Source organism: Lynx canadensis, chromosome A3 (genome assembly GCF_007474595.2).
Source record: "Lynx canadensis isolate LIC74 chromosome A3, mLynCan4.pri.v2, whole genome shotgun sequence".
Lineage (NCBI taxonomy): Eukaryota > Metazoa > Chordata > Mammalia > Carnivora > Felidae > Lynx > Lynx canadensis.
In genome coordinates, this window is record NC_044305.1 from 45,105,883 (window position 1) to 45,123,502 (window position 17,620).

Here is a 17,620-nt window from a genome sequence, read left to right on the forward strand (position 1 = left end):
TCTTAATTCGATGGTTATTAAGAAAAAAATTTGAATACAAGAGAACATAAGCCACTCTAACACAATTACCAAATGTATAAGAACTAGATTTGTGACAAAGGTTTAAGAAAAAGTTTGCATAAATTACCTTTGTTTAAGAAACTAATAAATACGACTTCAATTTAATAAGAACACTAGTACCTAGCCTTCAAAGAGTGCCTTCCTATCCAGAAAGTATGTTCGCATGTATTATTTTCTTTAGCCTTTCCGCGTACTCTCTGAGGCAGGAGACATCATCTTTCTGTTACGTGACAAGGAGGAGATGGGGCTCAGGAAGGCAAAGGCAGCACCTATACAAGGTGCATGAACAGTGAGCAGCACGGCGGGCCTGGGGACCTGGCCAGGCCTCTCAGTGCCATTCCTACTGCTCACAGCCATCTAAGCCAGGTGTACTGCCACAGCTCAGATAGTGTGGCCCACTGTTTTTGTCATTTTATACACAAAGAGGCCATCAAGTCCAAAAACAAGTCAGAGACTCCTGGCCTCTCTGAGCAGGGGAAGGGGCCCTTTGAGACTTCCTCCCGGGCCAAGCTCTTCAGACGCAAGAACGTCTTTGATAAAGCTCCTGCATAATGACTGCACATCCTGGGCTGGAGAAAGCCACAGATGAAATAAGCCTGAAAATGTGACTAAAAGAAACTAGATTATAAAGACTAAAATGTTGGCCAAAATTGAAGTCCTACAACCATAAAAGCTGACTGGTGAAGGTCCTTGGACACCTATGGAAAATCTAAGGTTTGGTTCTGCCACACACTGCAGGAGATGAATGCTATCTACCACCACGAAAAAAGTATTTCTGGCTTCCTAGCTTATTTAATAGACGAACCCCCCCAAACATGACTAAATTCAGGGGCACCGTTAATCAAACAGGGATGTTGTGCTAAAGGTAATGTTTTCGTTTTGTGTTAACATACAAAACATGAAAAAAAATGCAAAAAAAGGGGATGCTCTGGAATACCATATATTTAAAACATGATCGCATAAATACAATTTTCTTTATAGACTATTTGACCACAAAAGAAAAATCCAAGGTGACCCCCAACATGGCCTCCTTTCCATTTACAAAGTTAAAGGAAGTTGGTTTGCTGCAATGCTTTCTTATTCTTCACTCTTTCATGTTTCTGGGAATGACTGTGTAAGTCAATTTTTTTTTACTCTCAATTTTTTTTAATGTTTATTTATTTTTGAGAGAGAGAGAGAGAGAGAGAGACAGAGAGACAGAGCATGAGTGGGAGAGGGGCAGAGAGAGAGGGAGACACAGAATCTGAAACAGTTCCAGGCTCTGAGCTGTCAGTACAGAGCCCGATGCGGGGCTCGAACTCACTGACAGTGAGATCATGACCTGAGCCGAAGTTGGACGCTCAACTGACTGAGCCACCCAGGCGCCCCTAAGTCAATTTTTTTTTTTAAAAGACTTATGCCAGTACCTTTGCTCTAGGGAGGTACAGGTGCATCTGCAGGTGGCCCCTACAGTGAGGGGTGACCGATTCAACTATTCTGAACATGAACTCTGGGACAAATGTAACTGTGGGTATTCAGTACGAGTCATGATGATCCAGAACAATTTAATGGTGCCTGAGACTTTCTAAATATAAAATTATCTAGTATGATTCTTTTTTCTTCTTCTTCCCCTCTGACATGTAAAGGCTAGAAGGGTAGCAGGTGAAAGGTGTAGCCAACCCATTACTACCCATAAATAGTTAAAAGAAAAAAAAAAAAGACACTGGGTTCTCACAGCAACACTGAACATCTCTCTCTGTTTCTCTTTTTCCACCTCTCTTTTCTCTTTCCTTTTTAATAGAACATGCCAGGCCCTCACAACACACTCCTGAAATTCAATCCTTTTGGAGTAAAAACATGGTAGCCAGCATCACCAGCAACACAGTAGAGGCATGTTTTCAAGGGAAATAGGAATAGTATCAAACTGAAATTTTGGGAGGAATTTAGACCGGCAGAAAGTAATTGTGATAGTGATAGTGGGGCTACTCTCATCCTATAAAGAGAAGCAACCTTCTAGGTGGTTATATGCCCCTTGATATAATGCTGGCACTAAAGTCAGAATGGGAAGAACATATCTACTGAATACCCTTCAAATGTGGGGCTACCACCTAATGCCAGCACCCTAACGCCTGTGATGGCTCCTCTCAATCCAGAAGTTTAAGCTGCAAGGCATTAGGTAGTACAGTGATTACTGAACTTTAGCACTTACTGTGCCTTTCTCAATTAGGTTCCTCAATTATATAATCCAAGCAAGTCTTTCATAACTCTGTTTGGGCTGTAGTCTCAGAACCACAGCCAGGGAGACCTGTCCTCCCAGTGTGGCATTTTTGTAGGTAAGGAAAGGCTATTTTTGTGTGGCAATGATACAACATTCATTCTTTCAAAGCTGCTTTCAATGTCATGTGCCCCAGATCTCTGGACAAGTTATAGTTTCATTAGCTAACTCGCGAAACTCAGAGCTAAGGCCACAGGACCCACTGACTGATAGATCTGGAGCAAGGAGCAAACACATGCCCTCTTCCACCTCGGACAAGAACACAAGCAGGTGAAACAAGTAAAACTAACCTGGCCAAATTGTCCACCATGTCAGAATATGAAGGAACACTCTGGAAACTTCCATGAAGCTTCTGGAAGCTCAGTTTAAAGGGGCTTTCATTACAGAGATGTCATTTTGTGAGTTTTGGAGAATTCAGAATCGAGGCCCCCAAACTGAAGTCCACCAGTGAGTTTGTTGCATGCACACAAGTCAAGCTGGCACGACTCGTGTAATCTGGGAGAGGCTGATGAGTCTCATCCTGGGATGGAGCTGTCATTCATGCCAGCTACTGCTTCAGTTGCACAACAGGCTCCAGAACGCGCGGATGCTTAACAGGCTTGGAACAAATGCTCGGTTCTTAAGTCTTAAGAAATCAACCCCATGTCCTGCCACTTCTCGTCCTGACAGAGTTTTAAAGTCCCTCTGCCTGGCCCATTCTGCCTGCTGCTGCCAGGCGGCACGCACTGGTGACACTGGTCATGGTACACACCTAATAGGCTGACCTCCTTTCCCGACTAATTGCATTACATCGCCAGCTGGCTCCAGAAGGAGTCGTCTGTTTGATTGAAGAATTCCTGCTCCTCAGTGGGCCCGGCTGCTACTTTTACTAAGTAACAGTCAGGCCTGACATCCCCATTGTTCAGCTGACAGTGTGCCCATCCTAAAATCTAAGTTTTATTTGTAAATTAACCAAGAAACTTCCTGCCAGAACAGTGCTGCCTAGAGACTGATAATGTGGGCCTTTCATCCCTTTTCACTCGTACTGTATCACTGCCAATTTGTTTTTTATGCGGCTGGCCAGCCTGAGGCTATAAAAGCCTTGTAAGACATAAGTGCAATTATAGTCCTGGAGTCAAATGAATTGGACAAATCCAATAGCACAGCTCTGTCCCCACTCTGCAAACCCCTACAGCAGTTAGATTAGCTGTGAAAAATCTAATCTAGCTAGAGCTAACAAATTTCTGCAGTGAAGGATCAAGAGTTCAGTATGGGGTTGCAACCGGATTGCAGAATTGAAAAAGTGCCCCCATGACAGGGGCAGAAGAGAGCATGAATCACTTTAGAATTTTGCACCTCATTTTTAAGCTGTTAGGGACAATTTAGTTAGAATAAGACAAGGAACTGTGGGCTGCTGTTACTGTGACTGATTTTCAGTCTGGCTGTGAGACATCCTGATAAAGAGAGTTTGTCACTAATGATGCTAAATCTAGGAGCTGCAAAAGGTATCAGCTGAATTTTGATTATTACAGTAGGGAATCTTTCAACTAGGCCAAGCCTTGCAACATTATTTATATAGTAAGGCACTGTATCAAGAAAACACGATGTCTTTTCTCAAAATAAATAAATAAGAGAAAGAAAGAAAGAAAGAAAGAAAGAAAGAAAGAAAGAAAGAAAGAAAAGAAAAAAAGAAAAAGAAAGAAAAAAAGACAATCCTACCTAGGAAATAATTAAAAAATAGTTTAAGTAAACCTATTAACAACAATAGTTCTCAGTCATAAAAAAATCAGAATATGGCAACACATTTGCGGATTAGCAGAAATTTACAAGGCACTACAAATAAAAAGGATGTGTAAGCCTTGCCTAAGGTCTTGGTAATCTGAAATAGAGAAGGGTCTCCTTCACTAAGAACGCCACCACCAGGGAGGCCAAGACCTAAGGCAGCTCCTCCATGGCTGAGGAAACAACACACGGCCAGTGGAAGGCCATGCTAACAGGTGGCCCAGACAGTGAAAGCCCATCATGCTTTGCACATCCCAGACACTTGGGCACTGTGAAAGTTGTCTGTGATTGTGCCACAGTCTGAGTTCTGAAGTTTTATGAGCACCACTATCCCCGATGTAGGTGGTCTAAACATTTGGGGCTGCAGTGAGGAAAAAGCAAAACCGCAGAGAAAAGAGATGAGGCAGGTAATAGTGGGGTCTGCTGGCCAATATCAATCACCTCCTAATGAGTCAGGAGGAAAAAGACTCAATTAGACTGGTGGGCAATGATGAAGGCTGACCATTAGAGATCTTACACTAGGCACCATGGTAAGTAGTTTCACAGGCATTATCCATTTATTTCACAACAACCTTGGCACACAGGCTGTTTTCAATCTCGTTTAGTAGATGGGGAAACTGAGGCATGGGCTAGTAACTGGATACACAGTTAAGCCCAGGTCTGTTGGTCTCCAGACCCTGGCTATAACCAACACAGTAGGTCCTCCAATGGCAAACTTAGCTCCCGAATAAGCTGCCTTCCCATCCACTCAGGTGCTGTCTGCTGTTTTCGTGCATCCTTGCAGGAAGAGAGTGGGTGTGAGGTAAGGATTCCAGGCTTGCTCTGCCACCCACTAGCAGGCTAGCTACAGTTGTTCCTTTCATATGGAAACTCACAGAAGTGGGTCAGATTTCTAGGCTTGCTTCGCAGACTAAGATTCCTCTTCTGTTAAGGAACTCCTCACCTCTAAGAGAGAATCACCTGAAGTGAACACCATGGATATCAGAAAGTTCAGCATCATGTTCCCCTGGGGGGGGGGTTCCTCAGAGTGGAGGAGGTTTCCTCTGAATTCTAGAGAAAACTATCCAGAAGGTCCAAGTTGAAAGAGAGACGAGGTCAGTGCCGAAGATGGGACCCTTAGACTGCAGCACACTTGCACTTGTCATTTTCGCAGATGTTGCCCAATTGCCCCCAGCAAGCTTGAGAGGTGCCGGCCTTCTCAGCTCTCCATCAGTACAGGGTCATCTTATGACCTCTGCCAACCTGAGAGGTCAGCTATGTTATTTTCTGTCAGTTAATAGTCAGGTGAGAGAAGACCCAAAATTAACAACATTTAAGCCCCTTTCTTTTCCTAAATCTTAATCTCAGCATTTAAGACTCAAATGATTGATTGCTTTTCATTTGTTTCTTTATCCAGTTTGCGCCAAGCTAGATATTTCAGATTAAACTACAACTGTAGCTTGAGAAGAGCAATACTGAAGCTGCATCCAGAGGAAAGCAGTCTCAGTGCATAGTTATGCCAAGGCCTTCGATCTGGACTAGGAGATCCTCACCCACAAACCAGGGAGGCTAAGTGTGGTCTTCAAAGAGGCTCCTTACCTTTTTGGTGAGTGAATCATCTGAGTCTGATGGCATCCGAGTTGAAACGTGGAAAATCACTTCCACAGTCGAGGTAGCATAGTAAGGGGCAGTCTGCCCCGTGCTGCCGTTGCGCTGAAGTCCACCCATGAACCCACAGTGGGTTGAGAGATCCACCTGATGAGGGTAACAAAGAGGAAAGAATGAGAGTCAAGCATCAGTTATCCTCATTCACCTAGCAGGAATGCCCATTTTTTGAGCAATCTAATTACTTTCATTTTTATAGCTTCCTGATGACAAACAAATGTAATACTAAGTTAGACAAAATTAAAATATGAAAGAAACATTAACAATGAAAGTGCTTTGAAATCCTGCCAGCTTAAGAAAATCACCATCAAAAGTTTGGTGCATATTCCTTGGGGCGCATGGGTGGCTTAGTTGGTTGGGCGCCCGACTTCCACTCAGGTCATGATCTCGCGGTTCATGGGTTCCAGTCCCACATTGAGCTCTGTGTTGACAGCTCAGAGCCTGGAGCCTTCTTCGGATTCTGTGTCTCCCTCTCTCTGCCCCTCTCCCACTCATACTCTCTCTCACTCAAAAATAAACATAAAGTTTGGTGCATATTTCTCTAGTTTTTTTCCCATCCTATACATATGTGTATATGTATATATGCATATATATACACATACATATATGTATTTACATAAATACACACACACACACACACACACACACACACACACACACACAAAGAGATACCCTATTGATGGATTTATGGGATTTTCTGCTTTCTCAAACACAACTGGTGTGGTCAAGCCACAAGGACCATTCCAGCAAATGTTTTGGTGGGATGTTATATTAAAGGGCACAGATGTTTTAAAATTTAACAGCCATTGATAAACTGTCTTTCAAAGGGGTTGTTCTGATTTACACCACTACTGCTAGTCTGGGAGTTATTCTTTTTCAAGCTGTGGTGTGAATGCTCACTTCTTAGTGCCTAGGATCTCTCTTTTTTAAACTTTTCATAAACTAGAATTCTTTCAGTAAAGCACCTGTTGTAACACAAATGAAAAAAAAGCAATAGAAGAATCTTTTTTGTGACAAATACAATCAATATATACACTAAATTAATGTTCAAGTTTTTTCTAAAAACTCTAGTGAAGAATGTGTGGTTTAAACGGTGTATTAGTTAAATGATTAACTATAGTCTACAGCAAATAAGAAGTCACCTTATTAGTAAGAAGGACAATTTACTGAAGTGCAATAACTCTTTTAGACTAAAATCAACTTTACATTTTATAAAGTACATGGTTTTCACCTAGATGTAGGCTTCTCCTGTACCCATCTCCATATTAGTTTCCTTACTAACATTCAGCTCTCAGAGACAAGTCTTATTTAGGCATACAGAGAGTTTCTCACAGCACAGATAACCGAGAAACCAAAATAAAAGTAAGGAAAAATAAGAAAATTATTTCAGATATGCTGTTTCCATTATAACCACTCTGAGTTCTTTTAGATTCTAGAAATATATTTTCCTTTAGATTTATGTTCCTAGAGACTGTGTGTGTGTGTGTGTATAAATGTATATGTCTGTATGAGCATCATTTAGCAAAGAAATAGCATATTCTTTCAATATCAGTCATCCTGGGATCTCCCTAAGGGAAACAGGTTGGCTGCTGAAGCATCAAAGCTACTCTACTCTATTTTCATGCCAATTTTTTACTTCATCAGCTCTTTCTTCATGTTTTCACCCATCAAGCCACTGCTTAATTCTCCAATCTCTACACTGTGGCCAAGCCATTGCTTTTTTACCCATATTTGTCTTCTCTTACTACAAACTGTCTATGACTGAGTGAGCCGATCTGACTATTTGATTCTGACAAGAAGTGAATGAAATATTATGAAAAGTTAAAGGGAAACAAAAGTTCATGTATGAAGTACTGAAAAGCAACTAACACAAGATGTCAAATTCAATACATGTAGCACATGCTACATGTGCTAGATTTGAATACAAAATCTTGTACAACTGGTGTCTAGCTTATACACGTCCTTATATAGTGCTGGCCAATAAACACCTCTGAAATGAAATGAATTACCTCCCATCCAAGTCCAGCAACAAAGTCTTCATATGCTTGGCTTCCTCTTACGTTGGAGAGGATGGAACACTTGTCTTCTTGACCTTCAGCAATGTAAAACACTGCAATTTTGTGTGTTTCACGGCTATAAAATTTTAAATTTAAAGGAGTTAGAATTCTTAGATTTAAAATTTTATTTCTATACAACCGCCAGCATGACTCCTACTATAAAGCTTATATTTACGGAGAATCTACTAGGAGTCAGTCACTGTTCTAAGGAGGTTCGACACGTGATCTCATTGGCTCTTCACAACCACTCTAAAGAGACAAGTGATTATCACCACTTCCCTTGTAGAGGTGGTTGAAAGGAGGCACAGAAAATTAAACAGAAAGCATACAGAGCAAGCAGGAGACAGGGAACTGAAGCAGGGCAGTCTGGTTCTTGAGATTACTCTTTCAAACATGTGATATACAAAAAAATATATGTGAAAGCACTTCACATAGATATCAATTGAGAACAGATCTATGTCACTGCCCATATTTTACTTACCACACTTTGAGATAAGGATATTGGTTCCCTGATTAGAACTATAAACTAAACTATAAACTATTATAAGAAACAGAAACTTCTTCCAAGCAGAACACTTTCTTTGTGAAGAGGTACCCACTCCTTGCTCTGACTAATCTGAGGGAGTAAGGTAGGGTGGACAGATGTCCAGGGAAACCTCTTAGGTCACATAAACCCTTCACCCACTTCCTCCACGATGGACTCTGGGCACTTTGCTATTAAACCAAGTAAACATGGCCTGCACTTTGAGGAAAGGAGTCCTGCCTTTTTACCTTTTGTACATCTAGCATGGTCATAGGCACATAGTAGCTGCTCAGTTAAATCTCTGTTGACCAGTAATCCAATGCTATAAATATATTAATAACCAATTTCTACAAATTATATCCTGCAGGGAAGTGTCAAAATAACTAGACTTTTACCCAGCAATTTGGTGATAGTTTAGGGATGAAGGCACTGTGCTAATTCAAACAGAGTTTTCATCAATGAGAACCACTCATTCCATGGCCCATCATCCCAAGAGTTTAATTCCAGTCTCTATTTTCTAAAATTTTGGATTACCACCTCCAGAGCAGTTCCATCTTTATTATTTTTGCATTGCATTCTGAAAAACTATCAAGAGCTCAAGCAATATGGAAATGTTTCTATTGTCTTAACTGTTCAACATCTCAACACTATAATCTGATTAGATATCTATACTGGTGGAATTTGGGCTCCAGATTTTAATATAGTCACAAATATCTCCTTCTTCAGGAGTTATGTTTCTACTTAATAAGCAGAATGAAATGAAACTCAACTAAAAAGTCATAAAAATAAATCAAGGAGGAGAATACTTTCCTTCTATTTATCTAGGTAGCTTATTCATTTTCCCCATAGTTTACATAAAATAAGCATACTGAAAAGAAGAACTAGAAAATATAGAAAGTGAATAAAAAATTCACTTATGTTCTTGGCCTAAATGTTGAAATCACAGCTGTTACTATTTCAGGATGTGTTTTCACATATTAAGTGAGAAGCCACTATATCCTGTTTTGGAACTGATAAGTTTCACTTAAAATATTTGTGAACACTAATTTTTATCGTGTAAAATATGTGTAACATAAAAGTCACCATGTAAAACAACTGTTGAGTGGGAACACTTTTATACCATGTACTTGTATGACAAAATTATTAATGGTTGTATAACATTCCAGTGTATGAATATACCTTACCCCAAATCCTTGTCATTGGACATTTAAGTTGCTACCATTTTTAAAGACATTGTCATATTATCTCTAACACGTCCTTAGAATACATTCATAGAAATGGAATCTCAGTCATTGTCCATTTTGAAGGCTTTTGATAAAGGCTGTCTTGCTGCCCTTGGAGAAGGTGGACATCCTGAATGCCCTGACTGGCATGGTGCGAGCACACAGGTTGGAGACACCTCTCTTCACAGGTACAGTTGCTGCTGGAAGGGGGAAGTTTTGTGGTGATGGATCCAAGGGGGCTGATGCTCTAGAGTAGAGACCTTGAGCTCTCACACTGTCAGAAAACTTGTCCTCATGCAGCATGGAAACCCTGAAACTGCCACACCATATATTCCCTGAGTGACAGGCAGGACACATTTGCAGTCTATAATCTGCCTGGCTTATATTCTAGGAGCTATAATAACTTGGGGGTTTGGGTCTCGGATGATGACAGAGATCATAACCTATGACCTAAAAGACTCTTTCAACAAAAGGAGAACATGTACAGTTACTCAGTTTTTTTCTGCAGCTCTTTCTGCATATTAAAAAGTCCTCAGCATTTGATTGGTCTCTATTCTATATGTATTTATGCATGTATAAAGACCATCTCAAGTTTATCTGAAACATTTCTGTTGACGCTCCTCAAAGTCCAAGCTTTTTATATTGTAGCTGTTCACAGGTCCTTGAGTCCTCATTAACTCAATGTGGGAGCACAAGAGCTAAGCCCCAGTGACTGCCTGACTGATGTAGGTGTGAGGAAAGGTGACCTTTAGCTGTAAACATTCATCAAATTTCACATCCTCCAAAATGTTAGCACCACAGAGAGCCTGCTAGGATCAGACGCTGTGTCTGGTCTTATTAGAGCCAGGCTTTTGAAATGATAATTAGCAACAGCACTTCATATCCATAAGCTGCACCACCAATGCATGAAGGAGCAGGTAATTCAGGAACACACGTACATAAAATCAACAATTTCCTCTTCTTCATTAGAATGCATTTTTCTTTCTTATTAGGAATAGACTAGAATGGCTCGGTTTCCTTCTGCTGTCACATTAAAAAGCCTAACAAAGAAAAAAGATGATTTTAACTTTCACCTTACCGTGGGGTGACAAGAAGCATTAATATTTAAAAGAGGAGCCCACTGTAATTTGCATGTGCATTCATCATACTTTTTACATCTTTGCTATCTTCACAGTATAGAGATGAGAGTTGCAAGACAGACGCCACACTTTTCCTAAGAACATGCTAAGCAGGAACTATGCCTTGACAGCAGGGAATAAATTGGTCTCAGAAATAGAGTCACACAAACTAAAAGCTGAGAGACAAGGTATGCTTTTACCTGCTAACTAACCAATACATGGGACAGTCTAGATTTCCCATAGATAAAGAGTCCCCAACTTTTTTTTTTCAAAAAGAACCTTGAAAACACCCTTTACAATAAAGTAAGTTGATACCTTTTTTAGATGTCAAGAAGACACTAAATCCAGAGTTGGGGTTTTAAGGGAAGGTTAATCAAAGGACAGAGGATTTGCCAATCAGCTCCTCCAAAGCCATATTTTACAGCAACAGCACCCCAGGGAGCTCATTCAATTGTACCTCATGCAACTAAAGTGCATTAACACTCAACAAATTGGCCACAATTACAAGATACCAATGTATTCACTTAATACTAAGAAGCATGGAATAATTCAGCATATGCTTGAAAAGCTGAGTTTGGAACCCAAGTGACTGCTTGTTTAATACTGGAGGACAAGAGGGAGAGAGAAATGAACCCCCAAGCCCTTACAAGAAACCCCTCACAGAGTTTCCACAGAGAATTTGGTCTCTATTTCTCCAGAGAAAAAGAAGTGTAACAACAACTGGGAAACTGAATATGATGAAGAGCAGTGTGAGGAATAATGGCTTCAGGTTTTTCATCTGTAATGAGATACCTAATGATATTCCTGTGGGGACTAAAAGAGGAACAAAAAGCTATTTCTTTAAAAATGAGTTTTTTTTTTTTTAAATTAAGATTAAGGAAGCAGTTTATTCAAGACTTTTAATCACCTGTTATGTACCAAGCACTACACTTACTGGGGTCTGAGATGTTTTTGGAAGCACACATTTCCCCAAATCAAAAACTGGTCATGAGTTCATCTTTAGAATTGCTTCTAAGACTTTACAGAAAAAAAGGGACAGATCTGAGATTTGACTAGTTTTGAGAATAAAGCTCACTACTAGGAAGTCACTAATTAAAACACACTGGTTTTAAGCTTGCCAGCATTGTAGAGCAGAAACTACAGAATGCCAGTGCATAGGCACACGGCATGGGCTATGAGGTCAGACTCACTTGGTTCAAACAACATGGTACGTGTCGGTAAAGGGCACAGGTAGGTAGGCTGTTTGATTTAGGCAAGCCTCTGTTCCTCACTGGAAAAAGAGGTAGCTGCAGAGATTAAATGAGAATGAATGTCCACTGGCTGCCACTGTCAACCAAAGACACAGATTAGGTGGGAGCAATGACCTCTTCTTAGCGTAGCAAACATGTAAGGTTATTCCTTGAGAGTAAAAACACCAAAGGTACAGCATATGCAGATGGCACCAGATTCCAGTTACAGAATGACTTTTGGGTGTCTCGGAAGGTGCATTCATTCTTAAAGCTCTGTCATCCAAGCACATACAAAGACAGACAGGAATGAAGTGGTCTGATATACTTTCACATACCACTGACGGGAGTCCAGATTTTTTAGCTCTCTCAATAGTTTTGAATTTTTCTTCAATAGATGGAAATTCTTTCTATAAAAAAAAGAGATGGAAGAAAAGTCATGTAATCACAGACCAATTATGCCCTTTCCAATCAATCAACAAACCTACCTATTCATTCATCCATCCATCCATCTATCTACGTATCCATGACCCTCTTCATTCACGAAAGATTTGTGATCTAAGCCCACCGAATGAACTCCATTCTCCTTAAAGACATTCAAAGGCATCAAAATTCACCCATCACCATTCATTGACACTGGATGGTGCTGTAGGAGATGAGTGTGTCACTTATATGCTTGTGTCTGTGTCTGTTTTCACTATCAGCTCTGCTATGAATACCTTTACCCTACTTCGGTTCTTAGAAACCCCACTCCACTGTCAGGGTCCACCTCAAACCAACCCCCGTCCACAGTCTTCCCCACCATCCCACACTACCCATTGGATTAACTGTTCCTCTTGGCCTTGTGTGTCATGCTATGTTTCATCAGAGTTGTGCCAAATCTACCTCCCTCACTAGACCTAAGGTGAGATGGTGACTTACTCATCTTTGTAGTCCATTTGCATCTTTTGTGATGACAGAATCAATGATGGACAGAGCAGTAACACACACACACACACACACACACACACACACACACACACACACACACAGAAAATGTCCAATACCCTTTAAAACATACAAGACCTGGCTGAAATTCAATCTGTGCATCAGTATAGCATGATTAGTTCCACTTCTAGCTTTAACTTAGCAGCGGAAAATAAGCTGTAAATGCTGAAAGACAAATCTCCATTTCTATTCTCTGCTTCCCAAACCTCAAATTGAGAGCAAGAACAATCACACAAAGATAATGATAAAATAGGTGAAGGTCTAGAAAGAATCGTTACCTTCTGTCCCAAGAATTCATCCCCAAGTCATCAAGCAACAACCTGCAGAAATAAAAGGGTCCTCGTGGCTCCACTGGTGAGGGCTGCTCCTGGCTGGTGACTTTCATGGCTGAGTCAGAGTTACACCTCTGGATGTAGTCGTCTTCTTGGGCGTTCTGGCGCAAAATGACCTCGATGATTTCCTTCTCTTGGTCACGGGTCATTCCTCGCGGGGGTGGGGAAGGCTCATTTAGATTTAGCTGTGATGGTAGAAGGCATTCGGGACTCGTGTGGCCAATGTTTTCAAGTAATTTGTCAAGCACATCTTCTCCCTCCTCAGTTTGAGAAAAATCTTTCTGAGCTCCCAAAGCTTGAGGATGCCAGCCAGAAATCAGAAATGCAGGATTTCTGCTGCTGGGTGCTAAGCAGCCTTCCAAAGGTCCGTATAAAACCTTTCCATCCCAAGAGTACTTCCCTGAGATATCCCGCACAATTACTCTGACATCGGACAAGGCGCCCCCCGGCGAGCCACTTGCTGGCCCTTCTGCAGGTGTCTGAAGGTAGGAGATGAGGGTGCTGTCATTCAGCACAAAAAGCTGCAGGTTTGGGCTCCGGAACACCTCAGAGGACAGCTCGGGAGCCTCGGCGTGTACATTGTCATGGTTCTCACTGACCAGACTGTGCAGCACGGCAGGACCCCCACGGAGTGGGAAGTGCCCCAGGTGGTTCACCAGGTGGGCCATCACCATGCGGGCGGTCAGAGGGATCAGCTCCAAACTCCTCCTCTTCCGCTCTGTGAGCAGGGTAAAGCAACATACCAGACAGTGGGGAAGGAAGGTTAAAATCTGTACTCGGGATACTGGATTTGTTTTAGTCTGGGAATTTTTTTCATCTATTTTCTTTTTTGACACTAATTCTATTTTAATTAAAAGTACAATTTAAATAGATTGCTAAAACAACGAACTTCCACGAAGATCTCATTCTGAAAGGGACACTTAAAAACATGTAGACGTAGGGGCACCTGGGTGGCTCAGTCGGTTAAGCATCCGACTTCAGCTCAGGTCACGATCTTACAGTCTGTGAGGTCGAGCCCCACGTCGGGCTCTGGGCTGATGGCTCAGAGCCTGGAGCCTGCTTCCAATTCTGTGTCTCCCTCTCTCTCTGCCCCTCCCCCGTTCATGCTCTGTCTCTCTCTGTCTCAAAAATAAATAAAAGTTAAAAAAAAATTAAAAAAAAATGTAGATGTAGCAGGAAACAAAAGAGAAAGTTCCTTGTCCTGAAAGATCCTATGGTTCTGGGTCCAGGCCCCAGAAATTAACCTCATTCCCCTCACCAGGGTAAGTGCAGATGCTGATAAGGAAATGAATCAAGTCTGTGAGGTCTTAGATGGATTTGAAGCACTGTGCTTTAAGATCTCTGTGACAACTTATGTTTTGTTATTTGGGTATTTGAAATCTTTAATGGAATCGGATATATTAACTAACTCATGGAAATACTTGGAAGGTTTAAGTAAATTTGCAGTTGATGATTAAATGCCCAGGAGCAAGTGACTTACAAAAGTTTTAAGGCTGTGTAGAAAGACTGACACAGCATGTAAAGATGCGCCCTGTGAAATGTTGGAGGTGGAAGGAAGAAGCAGAGAACCTGATCTATGGTCTTGGAGTGAAGCAAGTACTTAAGCTTCAGAGTGGTCAGGGAAATTGTACGCTGCCACATTTAGAAAATAACTGTGTATTAATGCAAACACAGGTGAAAGTGAAATCTTTTAATTTCAACAAAAAATATCACTAGATATTTAAGCAAAGTAAGACTTATACTTTCGGCTTAAAGGTTTAGGAAATACTTGGTTTCTAAATTCACAAAATGAAAAATCAAATATTAATTAAACAAAATAATTATAAATATGCTTTCTCATGCTAAATACCTCCCCTCTCAGACAGTAAAAATTCAACAGACTTATCTATAAAACATCAAGTGGATGATGTATAAATCCCAGAAATATACAATCAAATTCTAGAATATAAGAAATTCTGTGTGATGACTGAGGAGAATAAGATTGTCCTGACTTTTCTTGAATTTCTTCTTAATTTTTGCTATTCAATGAACAAGAAATCATCTGTCTTCAATGCAAAATAAAACTTCACATAAAAACTTCAGTGTTCATAAATAAAGGTCATCTACATCCATCTCTGACACTGAACTCTCCTTCTTGACACTCGTAGAAGAGTGTATGATTTCCAGACAGCTGAGAAATTTAAACACCTCAACTAATTCCCTTGAAATCACAGTTATGAATGCTTTTGCTTTTGTGTCCATATTAACTTTTTCAAAAGTTACAATGCTTTTTATTCATGCTTATCATTCCATATGAATATATGCTCCATCAGAAATGTTAATGCCCCAAACAACAAAGGTAGGGCCAGCTGGGGGCTCAGGAGTCCGTGGTGTAAGACACTACATGGTGATGACAGGATGGAGCAGGCTCTGGAACTAGCGACAAAGGTCCAATTTGGTAAAGCCCAAAGCACACAACAACTGGAAAAGCAACTTTCCTCTGCTTCCTCTTATAAAGGTCGTGCTTTCAATTTGAGATAGATACAAATTTGTATTTTAATAAATGTGTTTGAATTCTACAGTGGGAAGTTAACTGGAGTCACACCAATCAACTCATAAACCACGACACACCCAGTAAAAAAAAAACAAGTATCTTTGGCACTGAAGAGTAAGGAAAGGGAACATTTGTGAAATAAAAATTGTTCTTCCCTGGACAACTTCAGCTAAATTAACTGCCTGTGAGTTCCCTGGAAAATAAAGAGAAAATCTAGACTCCATTTGTGAAAAAGCAATCTTGTAACTTCCACAAATAATTAAAAAAATATAATCCGGGACATGCTCAGTTGGTTAAGTGTTTGACTCTTGATCTCAGCTCAGGTCATGATCTCATGGTTTGTAAGTTTGAGTCTCAAGTTGGGCTCTATGCTGGCAGCATGGGACCTGCTTGGGATTCTCTCTCTCCCTTTCTCTCTGCCCCACCCCCACTCACACTCTTACTCAAAACTAAGTAAATAAACATTAAAAAAATATAATCCAAATATTTATCTTATTTTGCTAAATTTAGAAATGAAATAGAAAAGCAGTAATTTCAGTATGTCTTTTAAGTTTCATTTTTTACAGTTCCTCCCTTTCCTTCTTTTTAAAGCAATTAGGCATTAATAATGAGAAATTTCAGCACCTGTGAGTACCATCAGTGTCTTTTCCTCGATCTGGGCCAGTAGCCACTTCAACTGTGGGGAAGCAGATGTGTCTCTTGTCTGTGACTATTTGAAAGTAGTATTTATGTCAAATAGTAGATAACAGTGGGTGAAAGGGTCATTTGAAAACAATAAATAAAAATATAATATTGCATCTCAGAAACATGGGAGAATAAATAGCTTGGTTATGAATGACGAATTATGACATCGAATGAAAAAAAAAATCAAATATGAGCACATTTCTGTTTAACCTAAAATACTTCAGGTGTCCTCTTTAATTGTTCTCCCATTTCATAGAGGATGTACCTACTCAGCAAGGGTGTGTGTGCCAACAGGTTTTTAAGCTGCTTTGCTTTTGTATGTAATTAAACTGTTGGTGAATTTTCAAACTCCTTTGCCACCGAAATTCAAATAATTATTTTTAGCACCACAGAATTAGGGTAGGACAAGACTGCACAAGGTCCTAAGGTTTTCTGGAGAATACTCAAGTCAAAGAGTGTTGTACATCAAAAGAAAGGCAGTACAGAAAATTTAAATGTGCATTTTTAGGTTTCTTGTTTTTCACTAACCTATCAATCTCCAACTGTTTTCAAGAGACAGATCATAATATGTGCTGAACTTATTTTAAGGACAGTCATGTGGGATGAGACTATAATTAATGGCTTTAGGAAAAAGTAAGTTCTTTTTCTTCTAAGACATAGACTGCATGGTAGGAACCAATTAAAAAAAAAAAACAGATCATGGGTCATTTTATTTTTTTTTAAGATATGGTTTGAATTTCTAACCATAGGGAAAAAAATCAAGAAATACTGCAGTTTAAAAAAAAACTGTGGAAGTCCAGAAAAAGACAACTAGAAGATTATGCAAATGGAGGTAAACAATAGTGTGAACATGTGCCGTGTACTGTCCACCAGCACAACTAAATGTAAGTCTTTACTCTGTGGAAAAATCTCAGTTAAATGCTGTGCTATTTCAGAAACCTGATCATTAAATCTTCAATTCAAATTTCACCTCCATTACTTCTGGCTTCTATACCCTTGGGAAAATCCCTCACCTCAGTGTGCTCATTTATAAAATCAGGGCTGACTGATTCCAGAGCCCTTGCCCCTGACTGGTGCCCTCACTTCTGTTCTCTTCCTCGTTACCTTGCTTGTGCCCTTCCCCTTGACCTGAACCATACTCCAGATTCTGCAGTCTTGCAAGCACTACCCTGGACTCCATGCTCTCACCTGGCTACTATTCTTCCTTTGTCCACCAAA

General features: G+C 40.4%; 1 protein-coding gene across 3 annotated transcripts in view; it reads right to left on the bottom strand.

Annotated features, from left to right (window-relative positions):
* The window catches only part of RALGAPA2 (Ral GTPase activating protein catalytic subunit alpha 2), a 324,646-nt gene that overhangs the window by 106,572 nt on the left and 200,454 nt on the right, over positions 1 to 17,620 (bottom strand). For all 3 annotated transcript variants that reach the window (XM_030310205.1, XM_030310203.1, XM_030310204.1), the window contains exons 32-35: positions 13,132 to 13,903; positions 12,205 to 12,276; positions 7,729 to 7,852; positions 5,654 to 5,809 (exon numbers count right to left, since the gene is read on the bottom strand). In XM_030310205.1, coding sequence (XP_030166065.1) covers positions 5,654 to 5,809; positions 7,729 to 7,852; positions 12,205 to 12,276; positions 13,132 to 13,903 — 1,124 coding nt within the window. The remainder of the gene's footprint in view (positions 1 to 5,653; positions 5,810 to 7,728; positions 7,853 to 12,204; positions 12,277 to 13,131; positions 13,904 to 17,620) is intronic.